Here is a 27,048-nt window from a genome sequence, read left to right on the forward strand (position 1 = left end):
AACCCAAAATGTGCTTTAATTTGTTGCTTCTAATTTCTCTGAAATCTTATATGAAGTTATAAAATATTTAGGCTGACAGACTTTTTGAAAATAAAATATAAAAAGTTTTATTTCACCTTCACACGGTGTCTTTCTCATGCAGAGTTCAGATTTCCACATTTGTATCCCTTTAAAGGATTTGATATGCAGGAAAAGAAGAAAGGATGATGGTAAACATCTCATCTTAGAGACACCTACAGACCGCCATATTCCAGATTGAACAGTGGCCTACAACTTACCTTTTACTGATGTGTTGGGTGGAGGGCCTTCCATTCGCAAGTTCCACGGAGGGTCCCCCTGGTTAGCAAAGTCCCTCATTTTCAGATAGCTAATTGTAAGTCGAATGATGGATGCCTTGTCGAGCTGGCTGGTGATGGCTGCAGGAAGAGGCAACAACTTGGCCAATTCATAGAACTCAAAATTTTCTTTTCCCCGGCGGGAGCGTGCAGCATCTCGGGACTTCTCCTTTCTCAATGCTTGTAAACTGAAATCAAAGGAGTGGGAAAGTGTTGGTTAGCATATGTGATTCTGTCATCAGATGGACAGAAACCGCTTTCTTTTTATCTCCTTTTTTTCCCAGGAAAAATGATACCCAGAACTACTTCAAAATTTGAGAGTGAAAGTAAAATGAGTTTCAGACAATGTCCACTAAAACCATAAATTCTACCTCTGGCCTTATATGTCACAAATGCAAGTCCAATGGAGAAAAATAGTGTTTTGCTTGTTAGTTTCTTTTTTTCCTCCATTGTCTATATACTGGGATATATTCATTGTTTATAAGACACAACATAAGGTTGATAGGTGTGGCTTAATGTTATCGGCTAAAAAACAATTGGGCTTATACTCATGTAGCTATTATCAAGCTAATGATTTTGTTCATTTAATTTTCGTCACTATGGGTTCTTAAACAATCAAAAAGAAATATTCTGAAAAATGTATTTCAATCATCATCTTGGGGAACGAAAGGAAAACACAATTCATTTTGACACAATCAATAAATATAATGATATTTCTAGCCCTCAAGAGGATGGAGGCACCTTCAAGTCAGACAAAGAAATATTTAAAATGAATATTTCAATGCAGGTTTATAAATGTGCTGGTAACTGTATCTATTGGTTGATAAGACAATACTTTAGTTCTTTATTAATGGATAGATTTTATCAAATACTAGAGAATAAAATACATTGCCCAGAAAAGTCAAACGTTAGTATACATTTAATGTTGAAAGATGAAATTTATAAACATTACAGACATATTACTCCCCAGAAGAGGCAACAGGTGGGACCCAGCATTTTCCTTTAACTATTCATGCGCATTTCTGTTTGAAGTTTGCTCACATTGCTGAGGGCAGAATCTGGCACAACTGAAGTTGTGTGTGAGCATCTGACAGGAGAATTCCACCTACTCTGAATCGCTCTGCTTTGTGTCTGATGAGAAATAAATTCAAAATCAGACCCTACTGAGAAGCAACTAGATAATATTTACAGTTTCCAGGTACTATTAAAATCATTTTCATGTATTCATTTTATTGAGCTCTGAAGGCACTTTACATCTTTGAGTGTAGCATTCTTTCTTTCCATTATGAAATAACAAGAGAGAGAGAAACAAGAAGGAAGCAAGACCAGAGGAACAGATCAAAATAGGTTCAGCAGCATGGCTCCATTCTCTATTAATATGTTATGGAGAATAACATTCCACATTGCATTATAGCATCCCTGACATTGTTCACGGTGGAAACACTATATTCACTGCAGATATCCCAAATATCTTACTGAGTATGTAATTTAAGTAATGTCATAATGCTCTGGTCAGACACCAGCCAGACTAATACCCTAACCAGTTTTATATTTGCTCTCATAATGAAATATTCTATATTAGCTAACCAATGTCTTTCTCAGAACTACACGAGCTAATGCCATCATTTTTAGAGTCACAGCAGTCTCAGGTGACAAACCTTTATTCCTAGATATATCACAAGTGATAACCTCAGGCAGAAACATCGCTAATTTACAAGGAAAAGATGTGTTATGTCACTTATTTCCCAATATGTTGGCTGGCCTCCATACAATTCTACAAGTGCTCAATTTCGACTTGTTGAAAACTACACAAAGTGAGAGATGTCTTAAAATCTGACAAACTGTAAGTATCACCAGGATCCAGGTTAACTTCTTAGAAGAAAGGAATGGTTCACATTCCTCCCTTTACATAATAAAAACAAGTTATCTAACATGTAAATCAGCTGTGCCAAAAGAACTATGTCTCTATTTTCTCTACCACTTACACACAGGGGAAGGTGCAGTGGTTCAAGTTCAGTGCTTTGCTCTTTTTTGTTTTCTTGTAATCAAATGCTACTCCAGAAGGTAGGCTAAACTTACAATTTTTTTTTTTTTTTGGTCCAGTAAGTGACTGTGATGGAGCTCTAGAGCAGGGGTTGCCAACTCAAGTGCTTTCAGGGTTAAGGCAGGGGATGTCTATGTGTGAAGAGGTCTGATGGACACTGTGGGTGACTGGAGGACAACAACTCCGGTAAAGGGACAGCACAGTTTCAGCTGACCAAGCTTTGGGGGAAGGCATGTCAGATTTCTGATGTTGCCATTTCTAGAAGACAAAAATCTGAATTTCCATATGACACTTCCAATTTTAATATTTTAACTAAAGTTTTTAAAAATTATGCAAGCCCAATAAAATATGTCATTGTCAAATATGGATCAGAGACTCATTTTACAATTGGGTAATAATTTGGGCAGCCAAGTTTAAAGGTAATTTTATATGGCTATTATGTTATATATAATTTTCTTTATACATGTCACTCAAATGATCATAATGGATTCATTTGTTATCTAATAATATACATAATATTTATGTCAGGAATTTTTCTATTCAACTGAAGCGAAGTACAGAATTAAACAACTATTCTGAAATTAAAATATATAGGCTGATCCATAAAAGGGAAAAAATTAATCCACATAGAGAAAGCCCAAGATCACAGGGATCAATGCAATAGGATAGAAAAGATAGAAGGGAGATAGCCTTTCTATATCCACTCATGGAAGGGAGCAAGCAGACAATAAACCCTTTAGATGCCTTGTCTAAACACTGTCCTCTGAAGCTTTTACTTTTCTAAAATGGCACTGGTCAGAACTTACTCATGTGCTCCACTCTACCACCTTGTTTGCTCTTTTCCACACCCCCTCCTCTATTTTTAATTCTAACACACTATTGCCCCTACTGGAGTCATCTTCTTGGCTAAAATCTTAATAACAAAGGGTTTCCATGACTCCCACATCACATCATTATGCAGGTACCATAGTTCAGAAGACTTTCAGAATGATATCACTATGCCTGTAATAAGTAGTAATTGGTTTTGTGGGCAACAGCAATAAAATACAGTCAAAGGATTATAAAGGTTGTTGAGATGCTGATATAACAGATGAAGCTAAAGACCTTAAGACAATGACACAGATTGTGGATTAATCTTTCACTTGCTTTTGTAAAGTAGAGTCTAGTTATAAGCAAGTCTCAAATCAAATTAAGGGCTATAATATATAAAAGCTAAAATAAACTTTGTGTATTTGTACATTTTGTTCTAAACCAAAAAATTGTGGTTGCCTTTCTGGATTACTAAATATAGAATGGATTGGTTGCACATGAGTAAAATGTTATAGTGCTGATCTCTGCCATCTAAAATATGATTAAACTTTAGATCCACAATTAGTTACTCCCTGGACTTAAATTTCCCACTGCTCTAATGTTCTTCCCCTTACATTCTGGATACTGGGGGAGTGGGGGGGGGGGACAACTCTTCCTTAATCCTTAGCAAATGAAAATTTCAACTATCTTCAATGACTACAGTATCATCCTCACCAATAATTATCACAACAAAATCAACAATTTCAAAAGACATATATACACACACAAGTCACTAGATATCAATATGCAAAATGGTATGTATATATTTTGAGGGAGATAGTAAAATGATTTCCAAGTTCTGAAAATAGCCCATCACTCCAACCAAAAAGTTAATAATCTAATGACTAGAATTTTTTCTTATAAGAACACAGATTGTGGAGCCAGCCTACCTAGGTATGAATTCTGGCCTTACTGCTCACTAATTATGTAAACTTGAGGTAACTTCTATTGCCTCAGTTTTTCTACTCTGTAAGATGGAATAATATTATTTACTTCATAAAGTCATTGTCAGAATTAAGTTAAATGACTTGTGGGGTCTTTTTCATTTTGTTTTTTGTTTTTGTTTTTTACAAAATATTTACAATGCTACCTGGCACATCATAATACTATATGAGACATGTTAAATGAAAACCTAAGGTCACTTCACAATGATTGTTCTATGTTCTAAATGTCTGCAATACTTGTTTATAACATACATTCTCTTCTCACTAACATGATTTCTGTTCCTTGATTCTGACCTATCACATTGTGTACTTAAGTAAAATATAACCCCTTTATCACAGAAATATTTCTTTCCTTTTATTATAGTCCTCATTATGCCCATGGTCTATCTGTTGTGTAGCACAGTGTACCTAATGAGTTGTTCAAGTAAAACATATATGTTTAAGTAACGGAACCTTAAAGGTTTATAGCAAGTAAGTGACTTTTCTGTAGAGGACAATAAGGAGGCATTTTTTAGTACACTGAAGCTGGAAAAATGGTATTCAATTATGGGACAGTTTTGTTTATATATAAAAATGAATAAACAGCTGTTAAAAGAACGGATTACTCAGGAAGATTGTGAAAACTTCTATGGAAGATTTAAAAATGGCAGTGAAAATTATTACTCAGAGTTATGTATACTCCTAGAAAGATGATCTTCCAAAATATCTCCCAAAAGATCACAAATCTATAAGTTCTCTTTGAAGTCAGCCAAAGGCCCAAATCCAGGACCATGGAGAGCTCACCTAGGACATCCAGTGCCAGGGAAGTGTGGAAGTTTAGTAGCAGCTGCTTCCTCAGCTTCTACATTGGGGGCAAGACCAAATTATGAAATTCTTCTGAAGCCAGAAGCCAGAAAAATATATTTTTAAAAAGTTAAAGGAAGGGCACTGCCTCACTATCACAAAGGCAGTATTATGAAATTGATTCAGGACTTGCAATCTCTTTGAATGTACCATGGAGCTGGGTAAGGGTGTCAATTGTTCACTGGGCCCCTTGTCCATAGTGGGAAAAACAGTTAATTTCAGACTTGATGACTTATTTAATTAAAAGAGGCAAGACATCCTTTGTAGTTCATCAAATTTTGCTTTGCAAAATTGATTACTTTGGTTTGCCACTTCACAGAAATGGTTATAAAGATTATGGAAATAATATAGCCAGATATCTACAGAGGATAACAAGGAGTAGCCACAAAGGGAACACAGAAGTAACCTAACTTAAGCAAATGTTTCTTCCTCTTCAGTGATTTTTTTTCATAGCCATATTTTTTTATCAATTTTCTTATAATTCATATTTGTGGAACAACTTCAGATATTGACATTATTGATAGATCCACACTATCTCTAAATGAAAACAAATACTTCTCTAAACCTCAGTTTGAATACCTTCATATAAACTTTTAGAATACAATATCTCGTCTTTATAAGATAACATGGCAGGTTTTGGTTATCCAACTATAGGGAAAAGGAAAGCTAGGGTCAAAACCATTTTAGATTTTACCTTTTAAAAATACTTCTAAGGAGCTAGACAGGCAGGTTTTTATGGATTTTCCTACTTGTTTTGCTTAGGAGAACCCAGCAGTACAGACTTCTACTATTTATCAATTAATCTGGCATGCAGCCTCAAAGGAAAAAGGTCGACCTGTATTAAAAATGCAGCTATCAAAAATTCATCAAAGGTTCAGCATTTTAACTCATGAACCTTTGAACACCTGCATACTTGTCAGATCTCTGGTCATAGTTAACGGTGAAATCTATAGTTACTCCAGTACCTACACCTGCCCTGACACGAGCTGAATGAGGCGGCTTCCCAGGGAAAAAGTACAGATTCTATAAGCAATGATTGTGCTTCCTTCATTACTTTTAGCAAAACAGCCCACCCTACATTGAAATCACATGAAGTTCAAAGTCAATCAAATCAGCTCACTACAAAGAAAAAAAATCAGGAGTATTTTTTTTTTTTTTGACATGGTTGTAAATATCAGCTTTCTTACAAGGTAATACAATTGAGCAATGCATAAACAACTTATCTTGTGGGATTATGCACAACAAAGCTCACAAATTGAAGTCTTTTAATGCGCTCCAACAAAAGGTAATAATTTCAGAAATTTTGTTTAATGTTTAAAGAAAGCTGGATAATATACGCTAGAAGTTAAAACAGGAAACTTCAAGTTCAAGGTAAGAACTCTGCTGCTTAACTAATGCACTGCTCATAGCTGTCATCATTAATTTATGTTAGCCTCTGTAAACATCAAGAGTATAATAGGCCAATTTCACAACTAAATATAGATGCACATTTTGCCCTTATATAAATGGCAGATTGCTGCTGTAGATCATCACTGCAGCAACACGTCAGTAAAGATGCACTGTTTGATGGTCTGATGCTCACACAATATATAAAACCAGTTGTAATGGTTGTTTGGAAGCAAAGTGTAACATAGCAGCAAAATTTCATTTGTTCCACAAACTCAGGATATATTAAGCTTGGCTGACAAAGACTGTTTGATGTGCTAAATCAGTTTGACCTTCATTCTTGCTTTATTTTTCTCATTTAACATGTGAAATGACCATTATTTTTCCACATGTAAGAAAATATGAAATTGATTGCTTAAAAAATGTCAAAAACATCTGCAACTGCTAACATTTGATAAAGTATCAAAGTCAAGATGCATACTTACAATTTTTCAACTGAGATATATTCTGATTGAATAATCCTGACCTATTTGACTTGTGGTAAAATAGATCAAAAGAGTAATTAAAGCCATTCAAACTGAATGCCTTCCCTCATCTTCAGAAAATGCCTTGTGTATGTTTGAACTTAATAATTAAATTAATTGGTCTTAGCCAATGAGCATTTTCATTCTTAACACTTTAAATAAGAGGATTTAATTCCAGAATGAGTCATTAGAATAGTAATAAAGAAAGCTGAGAGGTCTGCACAGTCCTTTTCAACCGATGTTCACCTTGATTCAAATAACCCTTGAATGAACCACAGCAAGACCAAACTATTCATTGCATGCTTTGGTGTCTGCCAAAAACCTCGTGAATCAAACTGTTTTGTTCTTCATTTTCCCCCAGAACTTTAAGCTGTACAACTGGCAGTTCCATAATAACAGAAAAAACTGCAGCATTATCAAGTAATTTCTCTCCACCCAATAAATAGCACTATACCTTGGAGCAACTTGTATATTTCACACCTTAAATTTCTATTTACCAAATCAGCTAATCACTTCACAATTGAACTCAGAACAAAAAAAAATTATCAATTAAAGTGGTTGAAACTCCTGCAAATTATCATTTAGGAATGAAGTAATTGCTTTCATCAGGGCAGAAAAGCCCGCCAGAACAGAAATGTCACTTTAGATTAGTGTTCTCACTCCTGAAGCTATGGATGACACAGCTGATATAAGACTAAATGCCAAGACCAATCAATTGCTTTTGTGGCTCTGCTCTGAGCTGCTGTAAAAGGGGCCATTTTCTAGGATCTACTCTTCATTATAGTAAATGCTATCTCCTTGGTAACATAATTCCATTTCTCATAAATTCTGTCTGAGAGCATTGTCCTAACAATGGATGTTTGTGGAAAAGAATGCTGTTGGTTTAATGCACAGAATTAAGTGTGAATGGCTGTCAAACTGCTATAGTTTACTAGTGCTTAAACATAAATTGAAGTCTTATACATTAAAAAGAATTCTTGGGGAAAAATGGATGTCTTGAACAAGGGTAAGATATTGTATTTGAAGGTTTTGTGCCACTGGTTTAGAATTTTGACTATTCTAGTATTTAACTGTCCCGTACATTAAATCAGGCAGTACACACCCAGAGGTGGGTGAACACTTCACTTACTTTCTCAGCAGTGTAGTTTGCAAATGTGAAACCTCAGAAGCAAATATGGACTCATTAGGCAACTGCATTCGATTTGTGAATAGCCACAACTGTGTTTACAAAAAAAAAAAAAAAAAGTGTTCTTTGAGCTGAGCCCTCTTGGAAAGCATCCAAATCTTAATTTGTATTGTTCATCCTGCTGAAGTTACAAGAATATGGGTTGTGGGCTCCAATTAAAAGGAAATTGAAGAAGCTAATATAGTGAGAAAGCAGCAATTCCCTGCACTGCTCTCTTCAGGTCTGAAGTTTAGAAAGAGATTCAGGATCACGGGTCTTTGCCCGACATGGGATAAAGGCTTTCTCATCCTGGTGAGCACACATGTGTAACTTCCATTAACAGTAACAGGAGTCGTGAGCACACATTGAGAGAAAAGTCTACAGCTAAATATTTGAAAGGGTCAGAGCATCTCTGCTGAAAAGCAAAATGAGAGGGAATAGTGGGCACCCTTTGACGGCAGGATGTTTCACTGACCATGCAAAGGGCAACTGCTGGAATTTCTACCATTCTAAGAAACCATAATACTATTTTCCATAATATCAATAGCAGGAAAGGACGCATTAAAAATACTCAGTACCATCAAAGAACAGCATGGAATTGAATAATAAATGCTAACATGTTTGAATGTTTACTATATTTCAGCTAGGTCTAAGTTTTTGAAACACTATCTCATGTAATCATTGTTTCCAATATTAGCAATGAGGGGGAAAAAGCCAGTAACAGTGACCATGGAAGGCAGATAATCTACACTGGATACATCTGATGCCAAAAACAGTGTTGTTTTCAGCCACTATGGGTGGGGCGCCTGTAGGAGTTTTTTTTGTTTTGTTTTTTGTTTTTTTTTGTTTTCCCTCCAACTTTCCACATCCATCCCTTAAAACAAGGAGTTTTCTTGTTTTGCAGAGGGCTTGCCTTGGATGCTGGACTTTAGGGGCTAAAAGTGTGACAGTCCTGGGTAAACCAGGATAGTTGTTTCCCCCAAAGTCTTACTGTCTTCCATTTCACAAAAAAATCAAAACACAGAGAGGGAAAGTAACTTACCTAAGGCCCAATGATGGTTGAAGATGGAATTTAAACCTGGGCAAAATAACTCAAGTAAGTCCTTATCACCACTGCACAATATTGCCTCTGTAGGAGTAAAATCCTCATGATTCCCTTCTCCCTATTATATTTTACATGACAATTAAGTCACTGATAAAGTTTTATTTAATTTATAATCACCCACATAAACTCCATAATAGTTATGAAAATTTAATTCCTTAATGAGATATCCAATAAAACCCCTATTTTCAGGCTTATAAACACATTCTAATTTGGAGTAGATAGATTTGCTATTAATTGATGTAAGTCCCAAATTAAATTGCTTTGGAATTCAAATTCAAGTGACCTTTTTCTAGAGGGAAAATTCATTTTTCTTTTAATTTTCTTTAAGTGTGATTTCAAACATTTTTGAAAGCACAACTAAGTGGAAGAAAGCTTTTGAAACTTTCAAGCTTGACACAACACACTTGGAAAGGAGAAAGCATGCTTTGACAAGTTAGAAAATCTTTAAGAAAAATGAAAGTTATGATTATGTGAATACTGCAAACATACCACATGCTTTTACTTGACATCAATGAACACGTCATTATACTTTAACTGTCTTCATTCCTTTGTGAAATAGAGATCACTAAGTAAAATGGCCACTCTTTATTTAAACACCACAAATAACAAGTTCGCCAGCCTCAAGAGATTATATACTCTATCCCTCACTTCTGTTTTTGTTGTTGTTGTTGTTTATTTTATTTTTATTTCGGCATATTATGGGGGTACAAATTTTAAGGTTTAAAAAATGCCCTTTCCCCCTCCCCCAACAAGTCCGAGTTTCCAGCGTGACCATCCCCCAGATGGTGCACATCTCACTCATTATGTATGTATATACCTGCCTCCCTCCCCCTTGCCCAACACCCTATTACTGTAGTGCCTATGTGTCCACTTAGGTGCTGCTCATTTAATACCAGTTTGCTGATGAGTATATGTGGTGCTTGTTTTTCCATTCTTGGGATACTTCACTTAGTAGTATGGGTTCCAGCTCTAACCAGGAAAATATAAGATTTTTTTTAAGACACATATTTTTACTTCATCTTTCATCCAGATTCCAAAATCACAGTATATGGTTGCCAAGGGTGTAAACTGTTACAAGTTTTTGAGGACAGTTTGGGCAAATATATATCCAAAGCCTTAGAAAATTTGTCTTCTTTTAGCCCAAGCTGGTCTCTAGAAAATGGTAAGAAAAAATAACCAAGGATGTGAAGCATATTGCTAAAAGGATATTCACTTCATTTTTGATTAACTTTACAAATAAATTATGGAATATTCTTAAGATATTGAATAAGGATGTTGAAAAAGCTTCAATGGCTTGGAAAATTTTTCACAATATATTAAACAATAAAGGGTACTTTATAAAGCATCATGTATAGTAGGACCTTATATCTATATATTTGTATCTATAGAAGTAGATATAGAGATAATATATATCCAAATATGGATGAACTCCCACTAACAAAAATATTAAGATTGCTTATTTCTACAGGGTAAGATCATTCCTTTTCTGGGTAGGGGGTTGGGCAGTATCTTTATTTGGTGAAGTTTCTTTAATAAACACGTATCATTTTAATATAAAATTAGTTTTTGAAAAAAAATATAATTTACTATCATCCTCACTGAGCCTGAGAAGTGCCTTAATGCTTAAAGGTACTTCCGTTCAATAAATGATTTACCAAATAGTGCTATCAAATGCCATCCTGTCACTACTTCTTGTAACAGTAGGGCCTGAAAAATATTTGGAGAAAATGCTTGGTGGAGTCACTCCTCTAAAATAGAGCTGGGATTGAAACATGTAGCAGGTATCTTTGTCCCTTCTAAGTTATCCTACAAGGGTCTCAACCAGAGGACTGAGTCCTTTAGCATGCAGCCAGCGTTCCTATGTCCTTTATGGCCCCTCAAAATCCCAAAGCAGTGTTTTGCCCAGTGTATAATTTGCCAGCTGCTATTTGGGAATGGAATGTGCTTCCACGCAGTGACTGATTTTTTTCAGTGTATCACTAACCCCTTGACCATCTGATGACAGCTGTAGATTCTTAAGGGGGAGAAAACATATACAAATAAACACACAAAATATTGCATAGTATAAGCTTCCTGAAGCACATTCTCAGATCCTGACCCAATCTTGAGATCTCTACTAAGCTTCATTAACACAAACCCAACTACTGTGATCAGGATCATTCGTTGTTTTTATAATTAACTACACTTCCCATTTCTAATAAGTTTTGGCCCTTACTGGTAGGGGAGTGCATGGCATTAAACTATATTATATATATGCAGCAGCCTAGATAGGTGTCAGGCATTAACATGTAAGGTTTAATTTGTAGACCTGAGATACTTTACAAAGTGAGACAATATAGGAAATGCCTACTTGTCTCTAGGCCTCCTATACTCACACAAGAACCAACTTCTCCATGGACATGGACCCATTCTTTTGAAAAACTTTAATGGATGCTTAGCCCTTTCACAAAAGTCTGACTTTGAGGAAGTACAAATAAGTTTGTCTCAATCAAATCTAGTTACATAACAGGATGAAAACTGGTAACATTATAGTGATTAAAATATATAAAATAAGGGTAAAATGAGCAGGCACATGTTCTTATTTCAGGAGCTTGTAAGTTGCTCAAGGAAAAACAAAGGATTATATTGTGATTTTTATATATATATATCTGAGACGTTTCAGTGATCTTAACCAAAAGTCAGTACTGATTTTCCTGATTTTGAACAAATAATAACTATAACTTTAATAGTAATACTAATCCAAACCACTGATAGAGTTCTCAGACATGAGCAACCACATAACGATATAAGCTGGTTTAAAGAGACTGCTAAATTGAAAGGGAGAATGGAAGCCAGCAATTTTCTCAATGGGCCCCCATCACAAAACCTCCATAAACAACTTCAGTATTTGTTCCCAAATAATTACTTAAAATACGTAAGATGTGTCCAAATAGAGTTCAGCACTGTCCCCTGACCTGACAGCTCAATATGCTCCTTGACCAAAATGGATATCCTGTTGCCCTTTACAGACACTTCACATGAACCCCTTCTTAAATCCACCTACTATCTTCTCTCTACATTTTATTTGGTTCTGTTTAGCTGAGATATTCATCTCGAAAGATTTCATCACAAGGTCTCCTTTCAAATTATCAGCCAGCAAAGGACCATTTAGTTTTTAGTTTTACTTCTTCTGAAAACAGCAGTGTTTCCCAACAGCATAGTTACAAAGACAGTGTGGAGATCAATAAGCCACCAAGAGCAATGGGGCAACTTTGCCATGTTCCTGCTTATAGATCGGAGTCACTTATCAAACACATGCACGCGTCATTGTTGTTAGGGGACTGAATTATATACATGGCTGCTGCTAACTATAAATTTTCCAATTACTCAACACTTCCAAAAATCTTAGATGTGGTATTTGAGCTTTGAGCTTTACTAACATTAGATAAAGTTGGTGTTTTATTAAGTGTGCCAGGATGGTCCCTCCTCCTGTCCTTCCTTCTCATTTCCTTCTATTCAATTTCCCTCTCAGATTCATTCATTTGGATTAGTCCCATCTCTTCTCATAAAATTCACATACACGAGAAGAGTGGTGAGGTTTGGTTGGTCTTTTTATTTTTTATTTTTAGTTTTCTGAAATTATTGTTAGTCTACTGTAAATGAATTTAAGGTAAAGGTCACAAAAACTCAAATACCTGCAGGATCGAAGGAAATAATGCGAGTAAAGAGGACTAGATGAAAAAAGCAGTGCAACCCTGATAATTAAAGGCAGCTGGATCTCATTGTTGAGCAGTAACAAGGAATGGTAGGACTTGTGGAAAACAGGACATGTTCATTATTCAGAACATTTTTTACTAGATCAGTATGTGGACCTAAAGTTTCCAGGTTTTCCCTTTAAAGAGAACACAAAATCTGTATTTTTAAAATATAAAATCTTGAATTCAACTTTGGCTTTGCAGATGTAAAAGAAAAATTTAAAAAATGTAAAATCTTCAGTTTTTGAAAGTATTGGCATCTTATTTAAAAAATGAAATTCTTTGGAAGACCCTATGGGTCTCATTAGGCCTGTGGCACTTAGCAACCTATTATTTAGTGCCATTAAATAGCCTTTCCTTAGAGTAGGATTTAATTATGTGGCATATATGCAGGTATGGGGTATGAAGATTTTTAGCAATATCAGGTGACATTAAACACAGAAGAGGCAAAAAATGGAGGGAAACTAAAAAAGCTAAAGTTAGAAAGGAAGAAAAGAAACCATAATTATTAACAGCAGTTTCCTCTGAGTGATAGAATTTCTGCTTTTACTTCTCTTAGCTTTATGAATTTATTATACACAATCAGGAAAATTAGATAAAGTCACTATACCATGGGATTTAGCCTATTATTAAAGTGGCCCAGAAAGATGAAAATACTCATATGTATATAGATCCATTTACCATGTCTAAGCCACACAGTTTCAAACATTTAATCACAACTGAAAGTTCAATTAGTTCACTATGGTGGTATCATGCAGAAAGAATCTTTTATTAAAAATTAAAATAGCCCTTTACAGTGAGTCAGAGTGCAGTTCCCCCAAAATTAGTGATTAACAATTTCTTAAAAGTACATGTTAAACAGGCCTTTGTTTTTATTAGTGCAATAATTATGTTGAGAGATAGTGTCTTATGTATATAGCATGCGTTAAGTATTTGTTGAAAGATAATTATGCTGCTGCTGATCTGAGTGTCCTTAAAAGTCATGATTAAAAATAGTAAACTACACATCCAGTAGTGTTGCTACTGAAATTAAGCCTACCCAGGTAAATTAGTCCTTGGAATGGTATTATAGTGGAAGGAAGGAAGACAGGGGGGAAGAGAGAGGAGGGGAAGGAGAAGGAGAGGGAAGAGAGGAAGGAAAGGAGGGAAGAGAGGAAGAAAGAGAGGGAAGAAAAGGGAAGGAAGATAGGAAGGATAAAAGAAAAGAAACACAGATACACCCCTTCAAATATTGATATTCATAAATTCTTCCTTGTCAGAAAAATTTAAATTCTCAAAACAATCTCCTCCCCTTTCCATACTCTGGAGGTGGTACTTACTAGTAAGCACAAAACTGAGAGAAATTGAGGCAAAAAGTACAAGTCAAGAGCCTGTCTAGGCTTTCTTCATAATCATACATAGTAATATTCACAACATCAAATCACCGAAAATCCTTCCTACAAGTCGAGGCCATATAATAAGGATAGGGGAAAATGTTTCTAGAGGGAAACCTTAGATCTTTACATTTGCTAGATCTATCTCTGTATGTGTAATCAGAAATACAAAAAACTGGACAGAGGCAGTGCTCCAAAGAGAGCATAGAAGATCGCAGAGAAAGGATTCAAGATGGCAGGATACCTATAAATTACTTAAAGTGAGATGTCAAATCTCCCCAAGTTTCAGAATGATTAAATAAGACATCTAGCAAGGCGTTCTCAAATTTAAAAGAATTCTGAAACCACTCTTTTCCTATAGCTGAATTTCTTCTGATTCTATGTATGAGTTTTGAACTTGTTTTTTTTTTTAAGTGTGTTTTTACACACCTGCTTCCCTTACCAGGGCATCTGTGGCCTTCTCACTTCCTTCTGGCTATATGCTCCTAGTCTCTGGCATGGAAATATGACAGCTCAGGTGGAAGGAAGACACATGACATGTATGTCCAGTATCTGCTGCTTAATGAAGTTGATCAGAATGACATGATTCTAAGTCAATTTCACTCACAGCAGGTGAAAGCAAAAGAAACATTCCTATGTAAGAGACACTGTTCTTCATCTGTAGATTCTAGGACTGATGGTACCTACAGATCTCAATTGAAACACACACACACTCACACACACACACACTCACACACACACACACACACACACACACACACACACACACACAGCCTGCTGGGGTACATCCCAGGGCAGGCGTGCTACTATTTGTTTCCTTCATTCCTGTATATGCAATACAGTAAGGAATGGTGTATGTTCAACTGTAGGCTATAATTTTATTGATAGACTCTGATGACATTATAAAATCCATAAGGGCAAAGAGCAACTGATTTGCTCATGTCACTAGAAATCCAATACAAAATTATAGCATTCATTTAAAAGCCTTTTTGGAACTTTTTTTTTAATCAGTCATGATGCATGGTTATCAATACCTGTATGTGGACCATGATGACAAGGCAGAAGAAAGAGTATCACGCCAATTCCTACAGAGAAAATAACCCCAAATTCTTCAATTACATAAGTACAACTGATTTGGCAAAATGCTATACAAATTGTGAGAGATATGGCAAGCAGAAAATGAGAGCAAATTTGATTAATTTCATATAGATTTCAATATGATTTACATGCTACAATATGGTAAATGTAGATTTACATCTCAGTATATACAAAATCAAGTTTGGGTCTTCTACATCGCACATTACAAAAGAGCTTGTATAAATCCTAGGACTATTTGTACATGAAAGGAAGGAATAAGGGGAAAAATGCCTCTTTACTCCACATTAATGTGCTCAGCTTTCATATGAGTTCAACAGGTACCGTGTGTCCTTACTTGGACAAATTTGGGTGAGGGGCTTATACCCTGGGGAGAGCCACACATCCAAAGCACTTTCAAAGCATCAATCTAACAGATCCTCGTGTGGCCTGGAGGGCATATGGAAACATGTCAGTGACAAGGAAGTTTTACTACTCCTAAAACAGGGATTTCGTATTGAAAAGTAAAGAGTTTTCCTCCCTCTGTGGTCAAAATACTTACATTCCGAGTCTAACTGAGCTATCAAACACAGGTCCGTCATGGTAGTTCTTGCTATCACTGGGAGGTCCTGAATATCACTGGGAGGTCCTGAACGAATGTGTGTATAAAAGTGATTTGTAAGCAGATCTAGACTAAATCTAGAACGAATGTGTGTATAAAAGTGATTTGTAAGCAGATCTAGACTAAATCAATTGAACGATAGATCATCTGGAAAATAAGTAGAGTTAATTGGGTAGGTACAGATGGTCCACATAAGGATGCTATTCGACGTAAGGAAAATATGACTGAGAAAATCCTAGTTATTCATTACAATCAAACACTGATCTATAAGTCATAAGGAGCTCGATGCTGCACTGAGCTCTGCCACTAACAGCTGTATGATTTCAATAAGACATTTAATTTCTGCGGCTTTATGTTTTCTCACCTTAAACAAAGAGATTGTTCTCTAGTACATCTTTCTCTTCAAAGATTCCATTTTCACTTGTGATTTTTGCCACATAACATTAGTGAAACTACTAGTGAATATGTCTGATACACATGAAAGTTACTGCCCATTCACCTCAGTTTTAGAGCTGTATGCCTCCCCACCATTCAGCCCGCTAGTGTCTACTACCAAGTCTTCCCTAAGTAAATATGCAACCTGACTTTCACGCAGGATTCAGTGAGGCTGCATGGTTATTAAACTCACGTGAGATACATGAAGATACTGGCTTAACTAAAATTGCTGTTTAACAATAATAAAATAATCTCACCTCTCCTTTCCCAAAGGAAAGCCTGGTCTTCTCCAGAACCGACAAAGTACAGCATAGAAAAGTTATTCTTAACTAATAACAAATATCAGCTATGTAAGCAGAAAGAAAAATATGGTTTATAAAAGCATTATTGCTTTGTCTTAAAGAAAAAAACCTTTCTTTACTAGTGGGTGGAAGAGGTTCAAAAATGACAAAGCTTGCATTTTTAAAGTATGCCTGTTTATTTATTATGCATAGTATAATGCCTTGGAATATTCCTATAGAATGTCAAACATCTGGATCAAGCATCAACAAACAACATGTTGGTTACTGTCTCACATCAGACTAAACCCAAAATCAATCCTCTGTATCTGCTAAGCATCAGTACTTTTGAGACTGGGTAGACACAAATATAACACTCTTTATTGTCCCCAAGGTATTTTACAGTATTTGTCAATCTGTTTGCACAGATAACTCTACAATTCTTCTAAATACTGTAGGCTAAGATCTCATGGGATGGTATAATTTGTAATTGACCTGAAAGCAATCACCGTACCACCTCCAACCCCCATCAAGCAATTGAAAACATCACCAGTTGAAGTAGTGATGTGACCATCATCATTCACCAAGTGATTCATGCCTTTTTTACTCGCTTAGAAGTATGTGACTACTGGAATCATATCAGACTGCATTATTTCTTTCAATAACATACAAATCTGATTTTACGTTACCAATAATACTATACCTACAAACAACATAAGCAGGTCCTGATATCTGAAGTACTAAGGAAAAAACAGCAAGCCCTGTAAAGCACATTCAATAAAAATGAAATCTCCTTTTCAACTGAAATGTGTGGAGAATTTTTAGTGATATAAACAGAGTTTATATTAATTTCACTTGAACTTTTGCGGGCAGAGGCAGCATATTTTGGGTAGCTTCTGGTCTTGATTTGCTAGTAAATAATATTTAGCTCAAAGTTCCAAAAAGCTCCAAACTATAAGCATTCTAAGTTCAGGGTAAACGAAAGTGGAAGCTTAGACGGAAAGGACTACAAAAGAAAAGGAAGCACCTTTACAAAGAGCTATTATACCTGAGAGGCTCCATGCAAGACAGCTGAAATGTGAGCTTCAGTATTCAAAATAGAAAGGATACAATCATATGTCTGGTTAACTTACAGGAAATAGTTCCAGAGACAATTTTACACTAACTACAGTGATTTGGGCAATTTTTAAAAATAATACCAGCCAATTTCTCTCCATTATACTCTGCTGGCAGAAAATAAAACATTTTTCTTTGAAATGATTGCCTTTGGTTTTGTTAAATCATGCATTCTGTCAACATGTGGTCACCATTTTTACATGATCTTTTTGCTTCCCTAGAAAAGAATGAATTCACAGTCTGAACCCTGATATAAATATGTAATCTTGCAACTGTTAAGGCTTCTTCTATTACTGCAAAATGAAGAGATAAGAAATGGATGTGATATCAAAAGAAATGAAACAAAAAAAAGAAGATGATGATGAGGATGATGACCAAATAAGTATAAAGCTCAAATTCTTGCATCTACTCCACAGCCAGACAAATGAAATGCTCATGCTGATCATTTTTCTTACTGTAACATAAAAGATTGTGTGAAGTTCATCATTTTAAAACACTAATATTTGAAAATACATTTGAGAACCCTATTTATGCCGGGAAATATGTTCTAGCAACTTTTCTGCAGCTAGCAAAAGGTTAGAGGAACAGAAATTGTAATACAATCTTAAAATAAGACATTATCTCGTTATTAAAGACATTTCAGATATAATTGTAAAATTCCTGGGCTATAATTGCTTCCACTCTCTCTGTCATCCTTTAGGATGCAGATCCTTATCTCCATCCTCCAGCCTGTACATTTTTTAAAGCTAAATTATTTTGCAAAAGTAAAGTGTAGATGATATGTTTTGTTGCTGTCCCTCTGAGCCTTTGTTCACTGATATAGCAAGAAAGTACCTCTTTCTTAGATAATCACTGCAATATTGACTCCCCTGTAGCTGGGATTTACCAGAGTGGGCACTCAGAATGCATCCTTGACAATGTTGGTTTTACTTTACACAACAGCTTGGGCATATATTGCATCTCAAACTAATTTATAGTCAAAAAATACAGTGTTAAGCCTAAGAAAAACAACTAAGACACTTCAAATGGGTAAAGAAAAAAAAAAAGAACTCCAGATGAATCTGTAATTGTATAAAAATATCAAGGGCCAAAACAAAACAAGAACTTTTATATATGCAAGGCAAGGCAAAACAATAAATTTCTTGTACTCAGTGCATCATTCTCTAAGGGTGGAGACTCTAGAGATTTCGACACAGAAAAAAATGTAATAGCAACTTGATTAGACTTGGAATGCATGTTTTAAAGGTACACGTATAGGACATAGTTATTTCTTCCCACCCTGATCCAGGAAAACATGTAAAATAAGTTAAAATGTAAACCACAGAAGATGCTTCTTAAGAGGAGATTTTACCACTGAGTAGCAAATGGGGCAAATGTTTAGATAAGATTTCAATTTGCTTGTAATAGAATTGTCTATGTCTCAAGAGTGCAATCACCACGGAAAGAAGGCAACGAAATTAATGCAGTTTCTGTGTCAAGGTAAAAACCTCAAGTTACTAGACCACAATTGGAACTTTTTACTAATCAGAATAATTTTTGTACTCTTGACTTTTTTAACAAAATATAATTTCCTTGTGTTTTTTCCCCTAAGAAGGTAGGATGACCTATTTTCAAATCAGACATCTAATGGCAATGGTATCATAAAAAATACAAGGCATTACTACTCACTCCATAAGAAGGGCTTCCAAAGGCTGGACTAGCATTCAGTCAACACACACCGGCAAGACTTATTTTCTAGCATCCACTCCAGTGTCAGTGCCCAGGCAACTCCAGCTGCTTGAGCTCACACCCACACCTAAAGGCTATCTGCTTCAAGAGAATGCTCCTTAGTTGTTACAGTAGCTGTGTGACTTGTTTTTAAAAAAAACATTTACAAAATTTAAAGAAACCATCGTCTCTTCCATTTTCCATTGACCAGTGTTAAAAAAAAAAAAGGCAAATTTAATAAAACAGTGGATAATTGAGCATTTACCATGTTCTTGGTACAGTGCTGATTATTTTATATGGTTTCTCTCACTGAAGGCATAAACAATTTTATGGTTATTTATCTATAGACAGGGCAGGGAGGTTTAAAGTGGTTATATATTAATAATTTGCCTAAAGTCTTCCAGCTAGTCACTTGCAGAGCAGGGTTCAATGCCAAATTGATCTGACTACAAAGTTCTCAGGCTCAACCACCACGGCCAACACCTGGCAGATGAGCTGACTGGGAAGGAAGGATGTGTAAATTCTAAAACATTGTGGGTACAAGAAGGTTACTTTTAAACTGTGTAAGTTATAACTAAAAAAAAAAAAAGAAAAGAAAAGAAAAGAAAAAAAAGCACACATCAGCAAATTTAGAAGACTTTTTATGATCTTTGGATTTGATTTTGGGACCTAGGATTGTTGTGGTAAATTTGAGAAGTCTTATTTTTAAAAATTTATGAGTTCAGTTTACATAAATTTGGAAATAAAATAACATGGTTGCTTTGTGTGGCCATCTGCCACTCTCATAACCATCTCTAGCTACAAAATTGAGAACACTGGTAGTTTTGCTATGGAGTTAATTGAAGCCTTCCTAAGAATAATTTTAATTCAGCATTTAGAGCCAAATTCTGCTTTATGGTCCACATTTCACATAGTATTTCTGAAAACTAGAGCAGGCCAGGGGTCTGATTGGCACTTTGAAATCTTTCAGATTAAAACATGATCCAGATATTTCCTGCAATTCGTCTAGTGCTGACACCAAGGCCCACAGAAGGATAGTGGTTTCCAAGTGCAGTGTAGAAATAATGTACGACTCTGAGCAGAGGAATGACCCACAAGAATGTAGACTTTTCTGTCTCTACTGCTATCTTGTCCTGTCACTTAATTATAATTAGCTAGTTCCCTCTACCTTTATATAATAAAATGGCTAAATCCTCAAATTTATAAAGCTTAACACTTGTTTGGTTACAAAGTACAGAGGGATATTGAATATATATTTAAATTAATATTTCTTCTCAACACTTTCTTCCACCCAAAGATCATAATATTTTGTGATTTCTACTAATAAATGCCTTCTTTTTAAGTTGCCTCTCTGACCTCAACTTTGGCTTAAAGGCAGCAACTTTCTCTTCAGACACGGTATGAGCACGTACCACAGACAGTTCATCTGTTACTTTTCTCTGTGTATCTTAATTCAGCCATTGTCTATGAAAAAGGTCAGTTGCTTTAACTAAATTTCATTTTGACCATTTACAAAACGAGAGATAAAGACTAATATTCTGAATATATTATGTGATTTATGGAAAGACAACAAAGAATTTCAGGGGGATATCCCTAAGCATCTAGTATTATCATAACAACAATAGTATTATCTATTAGAGAGGAGAGGGAAGTGAATGAAAGTTATCAGTCAAGCTATAATTTGTCCTTAACAACAAGCACTGTTCCTCAGACTAAGAAAAAGCTCTATAACTAGGGGGTCTAAAGTAGAGCCCCACAAGGTCAGGTAAGGCTTAGTAGGAAGGAGTACCAGAACAGCAACCTAAGACTAATGGCGGGACCATAGCACCCACGTGCAGAAGAGACATACAGTCCCACAGATGTGTTATCCTGTAGGTCCAGGAAGGCATGGGGAGAATGTGGTAATTAATTCTGCCACAAGAAAAATTAGGATACACACTGTCTCCATTTTCTTTACATGTTTTCTTCTTTCTACTCACTTGTTATTCAAATGGTATCCAATATGGAGAACCAACCAATTGAGGGGTTAATAATTAAATTCAGAGTATTTCACTGTTAAATTAACCTCAGCTATTTTGTGAAATTATTTTTTAAAAAATTTAAATAGTGGAATATAAAGGCAAACACAAAAATCTCCCAGCCTCTAAAAGTCTTTCTATCCCCAGAAGTGACCATTATAAATTGTTTCTTGTGTACATTCCCAAAAGCAATATATATAGGCAAAAGCACATAATATATGTAAACCTCACTTTATTTACATAATAAAATCACCCTTTCGATACTGTTCTGAAACTTGCAAACACATGTAACTGAACTTCAGGTGTCAACAACACATACAGAGCTACCTTAACCTGATTAAACACTAGATAGCATTTCACTGGATGAGTATAGTAATTTATTTGCCCAGTTGCCTAGGGAAAAGTATTTTAAGCTATTTCAAAATTTTTCATAGTAAAATAACACTGAAATAAATATTTCTACACTTTCCTGATATATTATGGAAATTTGTCTATAGAGATGAAATTATGGTGCAAAAGGATATGCAAAGTAAAAAAAATAATTTAACCCAGAGTAGAATAAACTGTTAGCTTAAAGGAAGCAAATCTATTTGTAAAAAAAACCTCTTGGTTATTTGACAATGACTAAAATAATATAGGTTCATGATTCCACTTGTATACACAGGTCATAAAAAAGAAGTTACATTTGTATTGCTTTTTGCTTATCTTTGTATTATAACAGAATTTTACACATTAATTCTAGTATTTTGGGAATTATATGGATTTATAACACTCCTCCAACTATTCAGATCTATAAAGTAATTACCATGAATATTTTAAAATGTAAAAGAATTGACCATAGTTTACAGAATCCTGCTATACCTGAATTGCTTTTCCACAAAGTACCTAAAATATAATGTGAGTAAAATATAATGTAGAAGTTGTTAGCTTGTGGCATACAGCCATTCTTTTTTTCTTGCCTGTAAGTATCAACCTATAGGAAGAATATCTGAAATAAGCAATCATGTTAGTGGTCAAAAAAGTCATTGCACTTAGCAAAATATCCTCTCCTTTTGTGTTCTCTGGTATTTAAATTCAGAAGCTACACAACAAAAAATTCCCATTCCACTCAAAGCTCCCTTTCGGGCCTTCCTCTGTGTATAGTCGAGGTAACAAAGGCCACCATGGAACTTTCTGAGCAGCCAACCAACATAAAGCACGTGCTATATCCCCTAGTGCTTAGTACACAATGCATGATTTTGTGAACCTCTCACCTATAGTGTATGAACAAGTTCCTGAAAACAAAGTGTGAAATTCAAACACCTTTGTCCTTAAAACAAGCACAGTCTGCCAAAAATGCTCTCTTCTGTGAACTTTTGGCATCGACAGGGCAGAATACAATATCCTTTGCATTCAGCTGCCAAAGACATGAAACTAGATCCAAAAGGAAGAAGCCAGGTAAATTGTTTAGGCCCGTGACCTAACATTCTCCTTGGCATAAAAAGATTCATTCTTTAGTCTTCCAACAAATGTAGCCAATTGGAAAGGCAATAAATTCATTATTCTACAACACAGTGAGTAATTCAGATAAACAACCTGCAATACTTATAACCAGTTCTCTCACTCTTCAAGACCAGCAAATAAACGTAATTGAGGAACCATCCCTCAGAAACCCCCTCTGAAAACTTACCAGTAACTCTTATCTAAACACAGACTGAACCAGCAATAAAAAATGTGAATTATTCCCAAATATCTATTTCTATTTGCTAATAAATATGACTGTTTTTATCATAATTCAAAGTCCGTAAAGATATACAGGAATATGCATTTGATAACTTCCTGAAGATAATTAGGAAATGATACCATCTCAATGTCAAAAAGTTTCATGTTGTTAAAAAAAATTCCCTAGAGATAATCTCCTTCCATGACAGTACTGGGTCCTGAACAGAGCTTGGAAGTGCTAGGGCAAATGAAGTGTCAATTAGTCTGACATGTACTAAGTGTCTTCCACACAGTAAAAGTCTGGCAGGTACTGGGGCTACAATGCCACATGTGTAGGGAGTTTATAATCTGATGAGGAAATAAAAGACAATTACACAAATAAATGTTACAACATAGAACACAGTAAGTGCCGTTAAGAGAGACACAAACCAATCACTCAAGATGAACATTTGTGTCTTCAAATGACAGGACTCCAATTCTTCTTAATAGTCCCTTCTCCTCATTCAAGCATTCATTTATTCATTCAAAAAACACTTATTACCCATCTCGGTGCTAAGAAAAACAGATACAGCGAAAAGCAGAAGAGACAGAGGCCTTGCCCTCTTGAAATCTTCCTTTCTGTGGAAGAGATAGCATTAAATGATGACACAATAAGAGAAATAACAAAGACACTAATAATCATAACTGGCATTTATTCAGTGCTTACTATATGTCAGTGAGCTAAAATGCAAGACATGTATTATATCTCGATAATCCTTACAGCAACATTATGATGCAGGGAGGCACTGAATTGACGTTAATGTGGTCTGTAGCATCCGGCTGCCTAGATTTGAGTCCTGACACCATCACTTGGTTAGGTACGTAATCTTCGGCAAGTTACTTAACCTCCCTTTGCCTCAGCTTGTCCATTTGTAAAATGGTATTAATACCATGTTCTGCCAAATGTAAAATGCCATTGAAAGACATCTGAATTCCAGAAATACTATGGAAAATTTATCCTAGACTCTGCTAAATAACATGATGTAACAGCACCCGCCTTACATGGTTTCTGTGACAAAGAAAAACATAGAGCCCTGACATAAGTTTTTAATAAATAAAAATTTATTCCTATTTTAATTAATTTAGTAAGTTAACAATAAAATAGTAGTGAGAAACCCTGAAGGGTAGAGAAGCGGGACTGCAACTGCTTAACATCTAGATGGAGGAAGACTGTTCAAAGGCTCTTTGTGGTAACTGAGGAGTGAGGTAATCCAGGAATGGTAATCCAGGATGCCAGTTTAGACTAGAGCAGGGGTTCTCAACCTTGGCTCAACTGACATCTTAGGCTGGATTACTCTTTGCTGTGGGGGCTTTCCTGGGCATTGTGGGATGTTTCACAGCATTACCAGCTTCTACCCACTAGCTACCAATAGCAGCTCCCCAGTCACAGCCACCAAAAATGTCTCCAGACATTACTAAATATTCCCTGGGGGACAAATCATCCTTAGTTGAGAGCCACTGGACTAGAGTGATCTCAGAGAAGTTAAAGAGCAGGAGAGAGGTTCTGGAAACTGAAGAAAAAAAAATCAATAGGGCTTGCCGATGAATTGGAAGAGAGCACAGTGGCAAGGGTACCACTATTCAGGATTTATGACTACAACTAAACAAGTGGTGATGCCATGCACTGAGATAGAAAACACTGGAGCCAGACAGCCTTGAGGGGGAAATCATGTGTTCAGTTTGAGACCTGCAGAATTTGAGCTATCATGACATCCTAGTGGTCCTGATCTCATGAGTGCATTTTGATATCCAAAGTGATGCTCAGAAAGGAAATCTGGTGACAGAGTGAATTACTTGAGCATTATCAGCATAGATATGGTAATTAAGGGTATCTATGCTAAAGGTTTCACTTAAAAATAAAAAAATAAAGACTTAAATCTTATTATTTCATTGTTGGAGACCAGAACATTTCTACAATGAAATCATCATAGCCCTTCATATTATTTCATCATTAGAGACCAGAACATTTCTACAATGAGATTGCCATAGCCCTTCAATGCTGTAAGATAATGCCTTACAAAATTATTTCAGTATTTTCAACCAAAAAGATCTCCCAGTGTACAGGTACAACCAGAGTATACTTATACTAGAAAGATGGCATGAAGTAAAATGTAACTTAAAAGCATGCATGGTTCACCTCAATCAAGGATGCCTTTTTAAAGGCTTAATTTGCAAAGCAAAGTTAAAAATGAAGATCAAGAGTGACTTGGGGGGAGGAGGGAGTCTACTTGTCTTTTTTGCAGAAATCAGTGATCTTCTATCCCAGCATCTTGAATTATATTCTGATTGCAACTACCTTCCCTGAGACCCAAGCATTTCTCATCAGAGCTCAGATTCACTTGATTTCTTCCCTAGTGGTGTATGATAAACATAAGAAAGTTCAATTCTTAATCACTTCAGGTCTCTAGAATTTTTGAAGACAGAGTCCATGACCTTGGGGATTGCTTGCTGGGAGGGAAAAAAAAACCCTAGTTCAGTTCTATTATTTAGCTCCCAAAGTCTTAACCTTGACTCACAGTGTCTCTCACTGCCAAAGGAACCAAAAAGAACATCTGCAGTTCCCGAGTGGCTCTCTTCCAAAGATTTTCCTTGGCCAGTATTAAAACAAGGTCCAATAAGCTCCTTATATGAGAATGAGTGAAAGTGTGTGTGTGTGTGTGTGTGTGTGTGTGTGTGTGTGTGTGTGTGTGTGTGTGTGTGTGTTCGTTCCTGTGGTTTTCTAAGAAATTCTCTATTCATTCGGACACACATTTGCTATATTTTAGAAAACATTATTTTGCCCAAGAATTCTTACCACTTTTCCTATATAATACTTAGGGATAGTACCCGATTAACTCCAAACTCAATATAAATATAGGAGGAAAATGACATTTGATAGGATCCACTTTGGAAAGCATGATTCATTTGCTCATTATGTGGGTAAGTGTACCCTGCAGAAATTCAAACTACTTAGACTTTAAAACTATAGCCATTTTTCATTACCTGAACATTAGCACAAATAATACAAAACAAAACCTATCTATGTGAGACCTTCATTAAAGTCACGAACAATCTGAATCTCAGGGAAGAAAAAAAAGCAGATAGTATCACAAACATGTGAACAGAAAACATATTGTCATACTAAGGAGAGAAGTGGTTCTTACATTTATTTCTGATATTTCAGAATGTACTTTTGTTTGTGGTTCTTCTGCTAGACTACTTATGATCAGAATACTTATGATCAGAACCCTGAAAAGAATAACAGGATAATCTTGATTAAAAGATCCAACTATAGCACTTTGTGAACAAAAGTGGACAGTGAAAATCACCCTAGATAGTACTTCTATTTCATTCATTCAAATAGTTCTTGAAAGCCAATTGTATGACGGTCATGAGATATTCGAGGATGACTAAGACATGATAAAAAAAAAAAAAAAAGAAGTTATGGTCCAGTAAAAGGAGATGGACAGACAGACTCTCTTCCAGGTTTGAGACTGCCTATTGGCCTTCTCTCTTTCCATGTAACACAGGTACCTGAAACACAAAACTGAGATCTTCATCTTCCTGGGAAAGCTTGATGCTCCCAAGTGATGCCTATTCTTGTTAAATGGCACCACCCACTGTCCACATAAGAACACTGGGCAGCATCATGTATTTCTTCTTCCCCTAACATCAGATATCTAGACACTTACAAATTCTCTTCTCCCTCCTAAGAATTTCTAGGATCCATTTTTTTCCATTTCTGGTACCACCTACTCTAAGCCACCATCATCTTTT

General features: G+C 35.7%; 1 protein-coding gene across 5 annotated transcripts in view; it reads right to left on the reverse strand.

The window, feature by feature from the left end:
• Positions 1-27,048, reverse strand: part of NPAS3 (neuronal PAS domain protein 3) — an 838,777-nt gene that overhangs the window by 577,523 nt on the left and 234,206 nt on the right. For 4 of the 5 annotated variants that reach the window (XM_012773417.3, XM_012773419.3, XM_012773416.3 and 1 more), the window contains exon 2: positions 279-523. In XM_012773417.3, the coding sequence (XP_012628871.1) occupies positions 279-523 (245 nt within the window). Of the gene's footprint in view, positions 1-116; positions 168-278; positions 524-27,048 lie in introns of all 5 variants that reach the window. The other variant, XM_012773413.3, reaches the window with a different exon arrangement.

Source organism: Microcebus murinus, chromosome 6, assembly GCF_040939455.1.
Source record: "Microcebus murinus isolate Inina chromosome 6, M.murinus_Inina_mat1.0, whole genome shotgun sequence".
Taxonomy (NCBI): domain Eukaryota; kingdom Metazoa; phylum Chordata; class Mammalia; order Primates; family Cheirogaleidae; genus Microcebus; species Microcebus murinus.